General features: G+C 43.5%; 1 protein-coding gene across 2 annotated transcripts in view; it reads left to right on the top strand.

Annotated features, from left to right (window-relative positions):
• The window catches only part of EPS8L2 (EPS8 like 2), a 63,874-nt gene extending 51,638 nt beyond the window's left edge, over nucleotides 1-12,236 (top strand). For both annotated transcript variants that reach the window (XM_035326636.1, XM_035326635.1), the window contains 6 exons: nucleotides 2,400-2,511; nucleotides 3,473-3,580; nucleotides 5,036-5,177; nucleotides 8,339-8,522; nucleotides 9,392-9,524; nucleotides 9,870-12,236. In XM_035326636.1, the coding sequence (XP_035182527.1) occupies nucleotides 2,400-2,511; nucleotides 3,473-3,580; nucleotides 5,036-5,177; nucleotides 8,339-8,522; nucleotides 9,392-9,524; nucleotides 9,870-9,941 (751 nt within the window). In that variant the 3' untranslated portion in view covers nucleotides 9,942-12,236. The remainder of the gene's footprint in view (nucleotides 1-2,399; nucleotides 2,512-3,472; nucleotides 3,581-5,035; nucleotides 5,178-8,338; nucleotides 8,523-9,391; nucleotides 9,525-9,869) is intronic.
• Nucleotides 12,237-12,699: the final 463 nt, after the last annotated feature.

The following is a 12,699-nucleotide window of genomic DNA, read 5'->3' as shown; positions in this document are numbered from 1 at the left end:
TGATTCATGTTTTCATATTTTAATCCAAAAGGTTTATGAGCTCTACTGCTATTACAAAAAGCTCAAATTCACAGCAAAATCCCCAAATACAATAGTATCAGCAAAACAACTTATTCTTCCCATTTGTCCCAACAACGTTCCTGGTGGGACATAAAACAGTACAGATTCAGCGTGCTGAGTGGAGACAGAATTACAGCAACAAATTCTCTTGTCCAATTCCATTTTTCTTGGTGCTGTTATGAAAAATAAGAAATTAGTTTACATGAGCCCATCTTAAGTGACTGGTAGACATTCGCTTAAGAAATATTTTCATCTGTTAGTCTCAGCAGAGGGAAATGATAAATAGTAGTATTGAGTTCCGGAATACAAATTAGCAGTGTGCCACTTTACCAAGGTGACCCTTAGACACCATCCAGCCTAACTACAGCGTGAGCTCATTGAAAAGTAGGTGAGGATGTCCTTCCTCCTGGGACAGGGGTTTTACCTTTTTACCTACCTTTCAGACTAACAACAGCAACTTTCCCTTGTGTTACATTTAAGAAAGAACATCAAAGCTAATGGCACTGAAGCAGATGTTAAAACTGAGAATGTGCTTCCATGCCTCTTCAGCCCAGGGAGGACTTCAGCCAAGTCTGCCCAGTTGTTTGCCAAGATCGCAGTCCTGGGACAGCCGTACTTCCTGCTGTATTCACACTGTCTTCTGGGTAGTTTGAACTACTTTTCTAACCGAGAGACCCTATATTAGCAAAAGCACCCATGCATCAGTATGATTAGCTAAACCAGGGCTTCGGGCTGCAGAGAAGTGTCACGAAAGCCCCAAGCAATATTACAATAACCAGCAAATGTATCTCGTGTAAAACCTAGGTGCACGCAGAATGCACATTATCCTCGTACTCCTTGAACTGTCCCCTTTTCTCGTGACTCATTTACCTTCTGGAATGCTACAAAAGAAGTAGTTTCTACATAACTCAGGCTTTTTACCCCCCTCCCTGCCTTCAGGCACTGCCGGGTAAGGCCACCACTCCCCTTCCTGACTGGTGGATTCACTCTGTCTGAAGGTCTGCTCCAAACTTTTGTAGTGCACGTGGCTGTGAGTAGACCGAGCGCTGTCCCAAATGAAGTGAACTAAAGACAATGCATGTTATTAAACCACTGAGCCAACGGTTTCAACCTTTTTCAGGCCACCAAGAGGTACCTAATGAAGACAGCAAAATGAATTAAGAATTAAACATAAAGGATTTGCTTTTCAAAGTCAGGTTTTACAGATGCCTCAGTGGTAGTCTGCAAACAACGGAGTTTCCACAGATCCTACACCAAACCAAGATCCACAAATCACTGACCAAAACCAAAAACTCAGGAATGGAAAAACATAACTCTAAAAAACATAGCTGCTAGTGGTGCTGGAAGCACTGCCTTCACTGAGTTACACCAACCTTGATATAAATTGCTGTAGCTCCACTAGAGGAGAATCTCACATCCTGTTGGCATGCTCACTGTGGATACAGGTACCTGGGACTCTTCTGCATTATGCATCTGGTTGCAAGCCATAAGCAGAAAGATCCATAGAAGGTGCACTAAAATAGTTCCTGCATACACCTATGCAACTAGGCAAGACAGTTTTTCCATACTGTAAATGTTTTTGGAATTAAAAAATAATACTATGCTCCCATCCTAGCTGGGGAAGAAAAAGATGAGATATGAGAATTTTTCCTAAGCCAGGCATAACAAAACAAAACTTTAAATCCAAAACATTCCAGTTTGGGCCAAACAAAATCTTGCATTTCAGATCTCCACATTTGACGATCTAACATATTTATTTCATCTCTCTCTCCAAACGAAAAGACTGTTTAACACTGAAAGCCTTCTTGTGTCAAAAATTTCCAATCAAAACACTTGAACACATTCCTCCCCACATCAAGTGTATCTCAGAACAGAAACATTCAAACTCACTTTTCCTATGAACCTGTGGAATTCTGTTTCAGTAGCTCGGTACTGCCTGATGAAAACGCCCACAGATTTCCAGTCAGTTCAACCTGTGCTCATGTTTGACACCCTTCTCCCAGTTTTGGTGCTTGCCTCTCCTCTGCCCTGGCACACAGGACAGTCATTTCCACTTATCAGGATACAAGTATTTCACAAAAATTTTTCACAAGGGGTAGAATGAGAGCATTTTCTTTGTGCTTTGTCAGTCTCCTCAGTCCTTCCTGCAGAAAAACAACTGACAGGGGAAGAGGCCTTTTCTCTCACCTGAAAGCAGCAGCCTCACTGTCACCAATGACAGTGTGACCAATGTCACACAGCCATCACCACTTGCCTTTTGCCAGTGGCCCTATAATGCCTTAGTTATTCAATTGGCCTCCATTATCAGTCCTTTTTTTTTTTTTTTTTTCCTCTTGCAGGAATTTTGAGGCACAGGGAATGGCCCTGCCGAAGAGATATGCCAAAATCCGCTACGATTTCACTGCGCGAAATGCCAATGAACTCTCAGTGCTTAAGGATGAAGTCCTGGAGGTAAGCAAATGTGCTCAGGGAAGAGGTGTGCCCTCCTCCCCTTTCTAGGAACAGCAGAGAGATCTCAAGGTACTGCCAAGTGCCAGCTCATTTTTGCTTGGTATTTTCTGAGCAGCAACAAAGCTTTGTTCAAATCTAGAGCTGTCTATGCTTCGGGTTATTTGTTCAGCTGAAACATGTCAGTAGCATCTTTTCTTAAGTAGTGAGGAAGAAAGAAAACGAGTTATTGTAGTACACTGCTCATTATCGTCTCCTCTTCATGTCCCCAAAAAAGGGAATTCTTTTCTACAAAATAATCCTTTCTCATAACTTTTCTTTTACTGCACCACTGGAGAAGGTAGGGCACAACTTGGTCTATGCACGAACCGTAATGGACCTCAGATTTGAGGCGAAGACTTCAAAATGTTCAAACTGTAGCTACCAGCAAAGCTCACCCTTTCCAGGGAGATTACTTACTGCAAAGTGATTATTTAAAAACAAAACAAAACAAAAAGCAGGGGGACAGGTGCAATAGGAGATATCTCAGCAGTGGGTGATCTCCTCGCCACATCATGGTTATGATGTGACACATGATCAAGTCATATGATAACCCTCTAGCACCTTTGGCAGGAATTGCTTTTAACTTTAATTCAAAAAGAGAATGCAAAATCAGTCACTGAAAAAGAAAAGAAAGTCAAAGAAAAAAGATAGAGAAGTAAGTAAATTAAGTAGGAATGATGAGTTCTTAAGCACCCCAGAGGTGCTCTCCTCTCACCATTAGGGTAAGTTCAGATGCTTTGCAGGAAAGGCTTCACTCCTGAATTGCAAATGAGTGCAACAGATCTGTTTGCCAGCTCCTGGCCCCAGTGATGTTATTCTGGCAACTTCACATTACTGCCTGGTTTCTTTTCACTATGTGCCATTTATATATGCCAGAAATCTGATGTTCTCGTTACCAAAATTGTACTTTTTTCTGTCTCAGGTGTTGGAAGAAAATAAGCAGTGGTGGAAGTTGCTCAACCGGAGTGGGCAGGCTGGTTACGTCCCTTATAACATCCTGGATGAGGTGAAACTGGAAGAGCTCGAACAGGTCTCTAGTCAGGTGATATTTAACCCATAGCCAGGTGCAGGGCATAATCAGTCACTGACCATAACCTTGTAATTAGACCTCCCTGGATTTCTTAGGATACCATGTGTGGGACAGCATGAACCCTCACAAGTAGATGAGCCAGGGTCCTGAGTCTCCTACAATAAAACTCCCACATTTTCCCACCATTTATTCCCCCTACCCAAAAAAAAGCCTATTCCTCCTGCCACGCAGCAGCCTCCTGCTTTTCTCCCACTCCAAGATGCCAAGCACGCTGCCTGCTGCCAGTGGCACCTGGCAAGCAGGGGTATGGGACAGACAGCAGCCTGCTACGAAGCGAGACCCTCGCTCAAAGGGACACCCACCCCAAGCTTAGCACCACATGTTGTCATCCCAAACACAGAAAAGGTGACACTGAGGTGTCCCCAAACATCTGCTGGCTATGGTGGCTTGAAATAGTTCCACCTTTTGCCAGTGCCTTCCCCCCCAAACCCACGCACTTCTCAGCCTCTGGTTTATCACCTTCTGTTGTGAAACTCTGCTGGTTTCAGGGCTGTGCTATGAACAGGATGAGAGAGCTAATGCAGTCATGAAAGAAAACTTTGCCACCAAAATACTGAAGTTTTTTTTTTTGTTGTTTGTTTGTTTTTGTTTTTTTGAGATTATATCAAAAAATGACAGTTCTCATCCAGTTCAGTTTGGCAGCAGGAACAAGCTGCTGGAGTGGAGGTAGATGGAAATACCATCTGAGTATTAAGTGAATATAGTTCTCAAGCACTTTGTATTGCAAAAATGTGGAGGTGGAGAGCTCCAAATGCCCTAAGGAAGCATGGGATGGCTTCATAACTTTGGTATTTCTCAGTTTGGGCAAGGCATAAAGTGCCCCAGTAGGCCTCTGGACAAAAGCCTTGCTAGTTTAATCATGAAAATGCCAAAAACCTCTTTCCAGACTGCTCCATGCACTTAGAAACAGTCACACTCAACATCCAGTTACTGATGTTTTAGCTCCAAATGGGATATCTGCTTGTTTTCTTTCTGTATTAGAATCTTTTTGCATCCTTTGCTCTCCATCTCCAGAGAAGTACTAATGAGCAGTAAAATCTAGCAAAAGGCTAGAGTGCCAAGTCACGCACGTGACAGCAGTAGTAAGCAAACATAAATCACCACGCCTCTCCAGGTGGCGAGTGTGACATGCTTCCTAGGGGTCTAAATGCCTTCCTGCTGCATTCAGCCTTTGCTTTGGTTTGTGTTAATTCCCATGAGAGCCCAGGGTCAAACTTGTTCCACACAGCACCTCCTGAGTTCACATGAGACTCAGCTGAGGGGTCCCAGATCACCACAGGGAGGACACGGCAATTTGTCCCTCTCCTCATTACCATCGGGGGGAAGCAAGAAGTTAAAGAAAATAAAAAACTGCAAAGAAAATCTTACACCTTGCTTTTCTTTCTTATCATCTAGGCTAACCAGAGGTACAAAGGAGACCTGAGCCCCAGAGGCTATGGACCATCCAGCCCAACTCACAAGCTACCGGCCAGCTATGCTGGGGATAAATGGGGAAGTGAAATGTTATCACGCCACTCTCCCCAGGACGCCAAAGAACGTACGTGTCCCACGCTGCGCTCACAGCAGGCTCAGGCAGCACAAGAGCTTGGCACCATGGCTTTGTGTTTCAGGACTTAATTGAAAAGTTCCTGTGAACATGTGCTTTTGCATGCTCTCTGTCCTGTTTTCTTTCTCTCTTTACTTTTGCAATAATGCTATTTGCTATTTTTGGTTGCTGTGTGCGTGTAGCCAGTGACCTACCCAAACACATGGCCCCTCTCACACGGCTTTGTGCGAGGAGTGGCTGCACCTTTTAGTGATAAGCAGGGGACCGGCAGCGATGTAGAGAGGAAATTCCAAGTAGTGCAGCAGTCAACAGAGCAGTCCTGAGGCACTCAGTGACTCATGGCATGGGCTCCCAGGCAGCCTGAGAAAAGGCAGGCAAAAAGGTGATTTAATATCAGCTTAACCTTCCCCTTCCTCCCAAGGAGAGAGCTTCCTTTCACCCCCAGCATGATTTAAGCATCTCTAAGTGACCATCTGTATTCAGGCCAAGCCCCTTCTCTCTTGCTTCCTTTCCTCTTGTCGCACACACAGTGCCCACCTGGCCTGTTCCTTCACAAGGTTTCAAAGAAATCCCAGCCACCAGATCTGTCAATACAAGACTCACATCCCTCCCACACCCTGCACAAGCCATGGAGGATCACAGAACATGAGAAAGACCAGGAGCCCTGCTCACCTCACTGCCTTAATACGCCTGTAGCAAACCAGCTGATGAGGGCCACAGCCAGGGTTCATCCTCTTTCATCTACTGCAGACTCTTAAAGCAGAAGCCCTTCTGGGACAAGGGAACATCACAAGCATCACAGACACCCAGCTATTCATAACACCAAGTCATTCTCCTTGCAGTCTTAAAGAGTTTCATGGAAAAAGTGATTCTGGATGATGCATCACTGGAGTTTTATGAGCGTACTGCCAGTTCAAGCTTCCTGCCACTTCTATTTAGCTGCACAGGAAAAGCTGGAGGGCTGAGGATTTGGATCAGTGGATTACTTATTAGAAGTAACAGTGAGGACTGAAAAGTGGAGGGAGCAGGACTACAGCTTGTGGTGGTTTTACCGTGCTAGGCAGTTGAACACCACAACCGCTCTCTCACTCCCCCTCCTCAGATGAGGAGGGGAAGAAGTAAAGGAAAGAACAACTCACGGGTTGAGATAAGGATGATTTAATTAAAGAGGGGAAATATATATATATATATATATATAATTAAGGAAATATTATTATTAATTAAACAATTCAACTAAAGGGAAAAAAGGGAAAGGGGAAAAGGGAGGGGGAAAGGGAATAACTAAACAAAACAAGTAAAGACTATGTGGAAGTGCAGAGGAAAGAAATTACTCTCTACTTCCCACAAATGAGCGATGCTTGACCACGTCCTTGAAGCAGGGCCTCAACGCACGTAGCCGGTGTTCGGGAGGAGGACAGACGTTTTCGCAACGAGAGCCCACCCCTCCCCTCTTCTTCCTTTTTCCACCTTTTATTGCTGAGTGTGACATCATATGGTATGGAATATCCCTTTGGTTGGTTTAGGTCAGCTGCCCTGCTGATGTTTCTTTCTCACTTTTTGCCCACCCCCTAGGAGGGTCAGAGAGAGTCCTGATGCTGTGCCAGCACTTCTCAGCAGCAGACACAACACTGGTGTGATACCACTGCTGTTCTAGCTACAAGTGCAGAGCGCAGCACTGTATGGGCTGCTGCAGGGAAAGTTAACATCCCAGCCAGACCCAGTACACAGCTCAAAACCAAGACTGGTGATCCCAGACTTGGCCTTCCACATTGGGTAACAGAAAAGACACAATAGGAAGGAAAATAAATGGCAACACAGAGGTATAGAAAAATGGGAACCTGTTCTCAAGAACATATAGTCAGGCCTCCCTGACCACTGCTGTCTCATGTGGTCTGTTCCCCCCAACCCCCCCCTCTGCTGCAAAGTTTGCAGGGCAGTTTCCTTATTTCAATAGTCTGAAGGGAACTAAGTAACTCAAAAACAGGAAGATGGTGATCTAAAGCAAAAACACAACAGCAGAGCAAGACATCAGGGAGTCAGTCACTTATTACCACTTGGCAGCACCGCTGGGAGCAAAGACACCACCAGATCAGGTGTTTTACACCACCGAGTAAACTTCTGCTAGGTGGTGTTTGGGGGGTTATGTGCTTTGAATGAGGTGTGATGAACAGGATAGGTTAGCAACACAAGAAACAAGAGATCAATTGCTATATATATATATATAAAATAGGTCAAAATATGGGTCCTTCCCAGCACCTCCTATAGATACCAGTCATGCAAAACGAACATGTTCTTATTAAAACCTTACCCTATTATCTTACCCAATATAAGACACTTTTCCCCCAATAAGTGCTTTTGAACAAGAACTTTCAATGGGTAGTCTAGCTCCTCCTGGCTAAAAGCAAGTGCTCAGTTAAGCAAGATTTGGAGATTTGCTTTAAATGAGACAGTTCAGTCTGCCGGTCGCCACTATGCGCTTTTCTCTAGCAATTACACAGCTCTGTTAACACTGGGCATCATCAGGGCTAGAAACTTCATTTTTCCTAGGAACAGTGGCAGTTGTTCCAAGACTCTCTGATTAGTCCAAAGGACATTGCTGAAGCAGTGATGGCCAAAATCCTGGGGGACAGTTAAATTGTATGAAACTCTTAAGCAGTGTTTTAGATTCCGTGACTGCTGTGCAGATGATGAGCATTTGGCCGTTGTTTTTTGTGATTTCTCCTCTCCATCATTCTGGAGAAAAACTGTAGAAATAAGGGTTTCTCTGAGAGAGAAAAGCAAGGTATCAAAATCCAAATGAAGTTGAAAAGCCTGGGAGGAAAGGCAAGCAAATCCTGCTCTATCAGTCTACCAGTCTCCAAAACCATTGTGGTATCCCATCTGTTCTTGATTGAAGTTTGAATATCAAAAATGTCAAATTAGAGCAAACCTATTGCTCTAATTAAGTACTTGAACCTATTCTTTAGAGCTAAAATACAAAAGTAAGCACTTTCCTTTGATGTGTTTACAAAGTTAATAATAATGCTGAGCCACATTCTGATCTTTCTTACAATTTCACTGCAAACATTAATTTAACTGGACTCATGACTAAAGACTTGGTTTCATTCCCACTCTTAACCTTGTGCTCTAAAAGGTGTGCCTTGTTTCCACAGAACTTCTGCATCAAATGGACGAAGTGAATGATGAATTGCTAAAGAAGATTACAAACAGTAAAATTCAGCCTCCCCACAGGAATTTCAAAGTGGAAAAGCCCCAGGAAGTTTTTGTGCCCCTCACCTTCGAATCTAGTGCTGAAGAAGTCAAAGCTTGGCTGGAGGCAAAGTCATTCAGCAAAGGGTAAGATCTGCATCGCTACCGTATGAAATGCTGGTCCTTCATTTAAAAAGAAGTAGGGTAGGCAGCTTGCAACATTTCAGCTGGATCTACTTACAGAGACTGTGTTGCAAACTAGATTTCAATCATATTAAATGTAGAACCAGTACAGTCATCACAAATCAAATCCCTTTTGTTCCTCTATACTATCAAATAAACACTGTCTTACAGTACAGCAAGATCTCACAAGTAGCTGCAAATAAAGGAAGGGCCTTGCTCATCCACACAACTGACAGGCAAATGCTGTACAACATCCTCCACTGCTGCTCATCTGGTCCCAGTTAGCCAGTTCAAAGTATTGAACTTGGAGGAAAAATAATTAACTCACTAACTGACCCCATGACCTGAGAGGCTCTGAAATGCAAATTCTACATGACTGCCCGTCTCTGGAGAAGCTGTCCTAAAGTACGGCTGAGGAAGAGCCAGATTCTCAAGCAGGGCTAGCAAATCGCCCAGCCACACGGACCAAAACGCTGCATGTGGGCAAGGGTCCCAAGTTACAACTCACATTCTGTGCAATGTGCAACGAGAAGCTGGAGGATCACTCTCCAGATGCAATGAGACTGGCGTGAGACCACTGCAGTACCCACGGGGCATGGCATGCACTGGATGCTGGGGTGACACTGGTTACACCCGCTCCTCCTGGCCTGCTGTCAACCCCGCCAAGAGCTCGCGTTACCCAACAGCTGCCACATCGCCAGGGCCTTGCATGTGAAAAGGTCCTGGTGCAGGGACTGTACTTCATCTGCTCCCAGCTCTGTTATCTCTGAATCCTCGCCTTTGGCAAGAGGCCACATATAACACAACTATCTCCTCGTTTTGTGTCTCCCCAGGACAGTGGAACACCTTGGCATCCTTACTGGAGCTCAGCTGTTCTCCCTGAACAGAGAGGAACTGAAGAAAGTGTGTGGCGATGAGGGAAACAGAGTGTACAGTAAAATCACGGTGGCAAAAAACCAACTGGAGGTAAGTAGCTTTCTGGACAACTCCCACCCAAATGGATGCCTGTACCAGCAGTGACAGATGGTGCTTTAAACATGCATTTTAAGAAACACAATTAAAACAAAACAAACAAGACAAAACAAAACAAAACAAAACAACAACAAAATGAACTTAACCCTAAAAACACCTAGAATTCTCTTAAGCAAAAAGGCCTCAAATCTGTAAGGCAGATCACCCTGTCTCCACTAAAGACTGCCTTTTTACTGTTGCCTTTGATATTCGCTCTACTCTTATGGAATTAGTTAAATATTATAATTTAACCACAGCTTGAAGTCAAAATTCAAACTTGCTGTTTTGTTTCCATTCTAGAAAAACAGAGGGGAGACAGAGCTCCAAGAAATTATGAAGCGTCGCCAGGAGAGGATTGATTCTGCTAATTAAAATCTATCTGCTTTTTTTCAGCTATTAGTCATAGTAGTGCAGAAAAAGGGAACAAAAGCAATGATCCCCAGCCCAGACGAGAGAGAGCAGTGCTCCACACTTAGCAGTGTAATTGCCATCAAGTGACAATTCCTTGAACACTGTTGATAAGGATAGACATTAAGACCATGTCCCGTTGGGAAAGGTGTTTTAATATTGCATGAAGTTTTTTTTTTATATATATATATATCTATATATTTTATACTGAAATTGTATGTGCATGTGATCAGAGTGGATCAGAACTGACACGGCTCTGAATGTAGGACAATGGCTGGGCCTCGCAGAGCTTTTAACGTGCTTCTGGTCCCCTCGGCGGCACTGCTCAGGGACGGAGGGCATGGCACGCCGCACAGAACAAGCCAGCCTGAATGTTTAGAGTCTGGGCTATGGAAATATGTCTTTTCCCTACCTTTTGTTTCCTTCTTGGTGGCAGATATCCCCTGCAGCCCACTAGTAAAGGCTCAGTGGCAGTTCAGTGCCCTTCCTGTCCCCCTGTGCCCTCTGGAATTGCAACACACATTACATAAGACTGGGCTGCTTCTTTAAATACACGTACCAGTTCGTGCTGCCTTTGAATGGTGGAAATAAGCTTTCATTGCGTAATACAGAGCAGGATCTGAGTGACAACTGAAGTGATTTTAATCTGCAAATAGGTGAGCTCAGCCTGATCATCCCCACTTACGCAGAGGCTGGGGCTCAGGACAGCTGCGCAGCCCTTCACCTTGGCACGAAGCCTGTATCCGAAAGCTGCAGAATTGCCAAAGCCAGGCCTCAGATAAGAAGAAAAGCCCCCACCATTTGCTCCCCACCTAGCCACACCCAAAGCCATTTTCTGGGTATTCAACACTCAGCCTCACCTTCACATTTTCATTGCAAAGAATAATCTAAGATGCTTCCTAAATAAGAAAACAAAACACAATTGGAAAGGCTGTTTTAATATAAAATAAATAGCCACAAGGAAAAAAATGCAAAAAAAGTTACCTGACTTAGTAGATGCTGCTGTTCTTCAATTCCTGTTTTTCTTAATAATGTTATGTGCATACGTATATACCTTTCTAGTGAAATATCCCCTTACTCTTACAATCTATAAAGAGAGATGAGGAAAAATATTCCTGTCCATAGATATATAATCAAGTGATTGTGCATCAATATTTTACTCAAATTTTTAAAACTCAAGCAAGCATTTAATAGATTTCCTGTCCACAGCATGTTTGGCACACGGTATTTAGGTCTACATTTTATTTACAAACTTGGTAAGAATACACTAAAGCAAACACGTCTACAGGAAGTGCTCGAAGACTGGGAAGACTTCGCCTTTCTCTCATTCACCTGTTTACTTTGGCTGAATGGGGACTCAGGCCCAGACTCCACAAAGACTTACAAACCTACACGCGTGCTTTCCTTTGGGTGCTGTGAAAGGTCCCCACCTCCTTCACAGAGAACCCCGCGAAAGGCTAGGCACACATCTAAGTCTTTGTATAATTTGGGCCTGCGCTTGCACATTCAATGAAACAAGGCTGTGCAGATGCAAAACAGCAGTGGGGGAACAGGCATCTAAATCTGAGCATACTGATGCATCTCTCAATTTTGGTTAGTTCTTCCACCCATGTTTCCAATGGATAATATATTTTCCTTAATATTTAAATAGCTAATTGTTAGCACCAGCAGAATTGGGGTGCAGGCAGGGAGCTTGAAGACGAGGATTATCTTTTCAGTCACAATGCTGCTGGCTTACCACAGTGGCTGGAATTTGCAAAGGGCACTCACCTGGTCAGGGAGGGATGATGAAGACAATTCTCCTGAGAAGCCCTGGCTCCGGATTTGGGTGGAGATGGGAAGCAGGTGTGAATACTGACAAACTATTGGTGTTATAAGCACAGGAAGCTGAATCGTTTCTAAAATGAAAATAAAAACAAGTGGTGAGCTTGGGAATATGATACCTTTCTTGTTTTTGTGTATGAAGTTAAACATAGAATCACATGGAATTATAGTTACTTGGGATTTTAATAGAATTGTACACAACAGTTCTGTGAAACTAAGAGCCAGGGGAGCATTTCGTAAAATAAGAGTGTCAGTAAACCTTATAGCAGGTCACTTTTAAAAATTTCCTTATGACTGAGCTGTGCATCTGTTATATTTGTACCGTCTGCAGATAATGCTATAATGCACTGTACATTAATGTAATTGAACGAAGGATAAAATGATGTAACCATGCACTATATAAGATTTATTAAAATAGTTAAGTTATACTTATAACTCCATCTCTGTCTCTTTCTTTGGGGTATAAAGAAAGCAACAGGACTGAAAACTGTTGTTAAGGGTTGGGTTTTAATAATGACCTGTTGCTGTGAGCCTGCTCAGATACACAGCAGAACATCTGAAACAGCATGTTTCCTTTTGTTTCTTGGGGACTGCCATTCAAAGAAAGGATGTTATGGCCTTGACAATCATTCACATCTAAAAATAGTGCTAGGTAAAAATTCCACATATAATAACAATCAAATGTTGGGAAAGTTACCAGCTGAATCCAAAACATCCCCTTTCTTGGAACAAGCAACTGAGACAGAATAACAGCACTCACACAAACAGGTACTGTCAAAGACCACATTTTGCACTGACGAGATAAAAATGCCCAACTGTGGTCAATGACAGCTAATGGATGGCGAGGATCAAAGAGAAGGAAAGGGATATACAGCAGAGACATTCAAGGTTTGCAAGT

The sequence above is a fragment of the Oxyura jamaicensis genome, chromosome 5 (assembly GCF_011077185.1).
Source record: "Oxyura jamaicensis isolate SHBP4307 breed ruddy duck chromosome 5, BPBGC_Ojam_1.0, whole genome shotgun sequence".
Classification (NCBI taxonomy): Eukaryota; Metazoa; Chordata; class Aves; order Anseriformes; family Anatidae; genus Oxyura; species Oxyura jamaicensis.
The sequence above is the reverse complement of the archived record's forward strand: the minus strand, read 5'-3'. Positions and strand labels throughout refer to the sequence as shown.